This window comes from Citrus sinensis, chromosome 6, assembly GCF_022201045.2.
Source record: "Citrus sinensis cultivar Valencia sweet orange chromosome 6, DVS_A1.0, whole genome shotgun sequence".
Classification (NCBI taxonomy): Eukaryota; Viridiplantae; Streptophyta; class Magnoliopsida; order Sapindales; family Rutaceae; genus Citrus; species Citrus sinensis.
Genome location: NC_068561.1, coordinates 14,771,240 through 14,775,244, shown reverse-complemented (window position 1 = coordinate 14,775,244; position 4,005 = coordinate 14,771,240). Strand labels below are relative to the sequence as shown.

Genomic DNA, 4,005 nt, shown 5'->3' with positions numbered 1-4,005 from the left:
TTGTAACGGAGCAATTGTAGGAAACAAAAGGAGAATGGAAATAAAAAAGAATGTTTACTTTCCGTACTTAAAAGAAAATTATAAGTGTACGTGGGAAGAAATTTTTAAAGGTATTAATTTCAACTACTTAATATGATGTCCTAATTACATTTTGAAATTGTCCAATGAATTATAATCAAAGATATCTTACCTCCACTGTACATTATTTATTTGCTCTAAATTGTGGTACACGACTACTTATCAAGTTCTCTGGGATGGATGGATATCTGGCCAAAATAACCAGATAAATTATTATCTCTTTTGCAAAAGGAAAAAGAAAAAAATTTTATCTGAACGCCAGACATCATATTTTCTATTAGTTAGTGTTTATTCCACATTGAGTAGCTAATAGGCACTTATGAAGTTGATTTCTAGAGTTCATTTTTTGAACTATGGGACTCAAAGGGGTCTTTTAAGTTGGAAATTTATTATTTAACATAGATGAAAAGATACAAAATAAGCAGGACAATGGTGACAGCATAGACAACTAAAATACAATCCAGAAACTTTCGCGTTAACAGAGAGCTTATTAGAATGGCATCCATATCATGAAGCCCTGAACTGACTTTGGAAGAACGGCCAGAAAATTTAGAAGATCATTTCATGTCCGTAGGGCTAAAATCCGGTCACGGAGTATCCTCCATCAATACAAATAACCTGTCCGGTTATGTATGATGCGGCTGGCAAGCACAGGAATGCTACCACTGATGAAACCTCATTAGGTTCTCCTGGACGGGGTATAGGAGTACGGGCTATCAAACGACTAGCATGCTCGAGGACCCTTGGATCTTTCTGAAAGAAAAGAAAGTTAACACTTAATATTAGCACCATTTCTTCCAATTGCAAATAGATTTACATACATTCTCAGAAGTTGTAAGCAAGTGAATACACTGACGTAGATGAAAAAAATGTTGCACAACCCATTTTGACATAATGGGTTATTTTGGATTTTCAATCCTGCAATTATCTTTCAATATAATTATTGTCTGAACTAAAGATGAGGAATTTTTGTGACCTGCTCTCTTATACTAATTGTACGCTAAAGGCTTATGACTATCTCCAGTAAGAACATTCAAGGCAGGTCTTTGACATGGAATGAAGAAGACTAAATATAGCAATTCACAGAAAAGTGTGGAGGGATAAGTTGTACTTCTATGGAATCAATGAGAGAGGTTCTAATGATCCATGGAGCAACTGCATTCACGCGAATGTTGTCCTTTCCCCACTCACATGCCAAGTTCTTTGTCAGTTGATTCATTGCTCCTGAAGTCAAAAAGTTACTGAGCTTTTAAAAGACTTTCTTGCAACCAGATTTTAGTTCTGTTGCTTTCCAACAGAAATGAAAAAAAAAAAAATTTGAAAGAAAATATTGAACTGGACCTTTAGTCGATGCATAGATGGAACATAGAGGTACAGCTATAACACCCGTGACAGAGGAGATAAAAATGATGTTTCCATTTCCTGATGCTTTGAGTAGGGGGTATGCAAGTTGGGACAGATGGTAAGCAGACTCGAAATTGGTGGTCATTATAGTTGAGAAATCCTCCATGGTAAATTCTGTGGCTTCCTTAGGAATGGTGGTTCCAGCATTGTTTACCTGATAAAATGATGCATTGAAATGTTCTGGAGTTTTGAGTAGCACAAGAGACCAAAAAGTTGCATTGTTATTGTGAAAAGAAGCCAAGAGAATTAGAAAGCGAAGCAATCTGTTGCATTGCCGTTTTTAAGAATGATTTTACCTCCAAAACTATCTGACAGTCCCCTGCCCAACTACAGAAGTCAACTTTATTTGATTCTCTATCAAAACTATCTAACTAACAGTAACTGGTTTTGATCCTAATTTTTGTTTTCTTTCTGCCATTTTATTTTGCAATAATATCCTTATATTCCCATTATATGATCATTTTTGCTTAAGTACTCAATTTAAATTACTGTACTCCTAATTACTCTGGACAATTCATGATCGCTGACAGATAATTTTGTCTATGAATATGTTTCAGCAATGAATTGAACCTCATGTTACCTCAATACATAGCTCACATATATTGCTACCAGATATATCCCCACCAACCTAGTCTGTCATTTAGCCTTCAGTTATTATCTAGGGACACTATTTTCTGGTTGGATTTTGAGCTTCTCAGATATGAGTAGCTTAAATGGTACTTTGGCAGAAGAACTTACAAGGATGTTGAGCTTGCCATCAAATTCAGAACATACAGTCTCCATCAACTTTTGACGCTCAGCTCTAATTTTCAGGTCACATGCCGAGCCGCTTACTTTAAGCCCCTTACTCTTCCATTCTTGAATTCTTTCATTGAGCTCTGTTTCATTACGTGAACATGTGTGCACTATTGCTCCAAATGCCGTTAGTTCTTCTACAATTGCATATCTGATAAATCAATCATTAACGCAGAGTCTCAGATATTATCATTAAAAATATCAATATGCAAGAAAACCAAAGAAGTGAAAGCACAAACCCGATGCCTCTGGTTCCACCTGTAACAAGGGCGGTCATACCCTTTAGAGACCACCTTTGCTCTCTGGATTCTGACATGTTTCTCTGGATAGAGGTAACTGCAATTATTCTTCTCTTATGAGAACAATAGCAATTTGTTGTATTTAATAGGAGAATCTTAATATTTTTGCAACTATAGTTTGACAATGGTGCTTTGATATTGTCAAGCAAAGACAATGGAGAAGGTTAAATTTTTGGCCGGCCCTTTTTTCAACGGTTAATTATTATAGAGAAATTATATATATTAAAAGAAAAGAATTTTTGGCTTGATGACGTGTTCTGAGGGCCCTAGTTGGAAAATAAAGAGTGAGGACATCTAATTCCATTGACAATCATTCCTCCTTATACTCAAATAGCCTGCCCTCTGATGTATTAAGAAGCTGGAAGGCAGACAAGCAGCAAATGATGAAAACTCACTAGGCTAGCCAGGGTGACAAATAGGGGTTCAACGCAGTATCCTGCTGAGAGATTCCCTTCCAGCAGGATCTCCTGGAAAAGAGGGAATCAATCATTTGTCACCCAACATTAATTCGTGGACATGGTGAAATCTAACACACTGGCATATAAAGTTTGAGAAAAAATTGTGCCAGAAAAGGAATTTGGTGTGGACGGTCTGTCACTGAGCAGTTTATGTTCTACTGAAAGGAAAGAAGTAGTACTTTTGTGGTTTCTTTTCAACGTGCTCTCATGGCAAATTACTTTTAACCATTATTTATATGTACTCTAGGAGAAGTACAGAGCAAGTGGAATTAGAAGAAACACAAAATGCGTGTGTTTTAATTGTATTCTTCATCTCATAAGGTGATTTCCATTTTGTGTAATGGAGTAGTTGCTGGAAACAACAGGAGTATGCGGTACGGAAATAAAAGAGTGATGATTACTTTCTACACTTGAAAGAAAACAGTGAATCAAGAATGGAAGAAATTTGTAAGGTATCCTCCCGAAGTGTTAAAGGAAAATACAATACATTTACTGATGTTGAACTAAAATTTTGAAACATAATCAAAGATATGGATACCTCCCCTTTTCTTCTCGGAGCAAAAAGAAAAAAAGAGACTTTATTTGCGCTGAACTGTTGCTGTGTTGCTGCATGATAACTTATGAATTCTGGAGATGAATCTTACCAAAATAAAGCAAATAAATTATACTTTTTAATTTTTTGTTTTTCTGGGAGAAGAAAAAGGAAGAATCATTTATATCTGAGCATCAGATATTATATTTCTTGTTTAGTTATTGTCTTCCTTTGACATCTTAGTAACCGCTAGTTCACATATCTCGTTGATTTATGGACTCAGAGGAGTCTTTTAGTTTGGAATTTTTTTTTTTTTTTATTCATCATTGATAGAAGGATGTAAAATTCAGGAAAACAGTGATACCCGAACTGAAATTTGGAGAATAGCAAGCTAGCAGTTTAGAATATCATTTTATGTTCGGTTTGGTGGTCATGGGTC

The 4,005-nt window shown here is 35.6% G+C and overlaps 1 protein-coding gene across 1 annotated transcript; it reads right to left on the bottom strand.

Moving 5' to 3' along the window:
* Positions 1-447: 447 nt before the first annotated feature.
* LOC102612645 (tropinone reductase homolog) lies at positions 448-2,751 on the bottom strand. Its single transcript, XM_006493497.4, has 5 exons — positions 2,517-2,751; positions 2,221-2,428; positions 1,420-1,636; positions 1,190-1,302; positions 448-831 (listed from the first exon to the last, which is right to left on the bottom strand). The coding sequence occupies exons 1-5, from the start codon at positions 2,591-2,593 to the stop codon at positions 655-657; spliced, it is 792 nt and encodes a 263-aa protein (XP_006493560.2). The 5' UTR covers positions 2,594-2,751; the 3' UTR covers positions 448-654.
* Between the last annotated feature and the right edge of the window lie 1,254 nt (positions 2,752-4,005).

Excerpts from the sequence above, each read along its gene's own strand:
- LOC102612645 (XM_006493497.4), bottom strand. The coding sequence starts at position 2,593 with ATGTCAGAATCCAGAGAGCAAAGGTGGTCTCTAAAGGGTATGACCGCC. Across the intron at positions 2,429-2,516 it reads GGTGGAACCAGAGGCATCGG|ATATGCAATTGTAGAAGAAC; the intron begins GTTTGTGCTTTC and ends TTGATTTATCAG. Across the intron at positions 1,637-2,220 it reads ATGGCAAGCTCAACATCCTT|GTAAACAATGCTGGAACCAC; the intron begins GTAAGTTCTTCT and ends TCATTTTATCAG.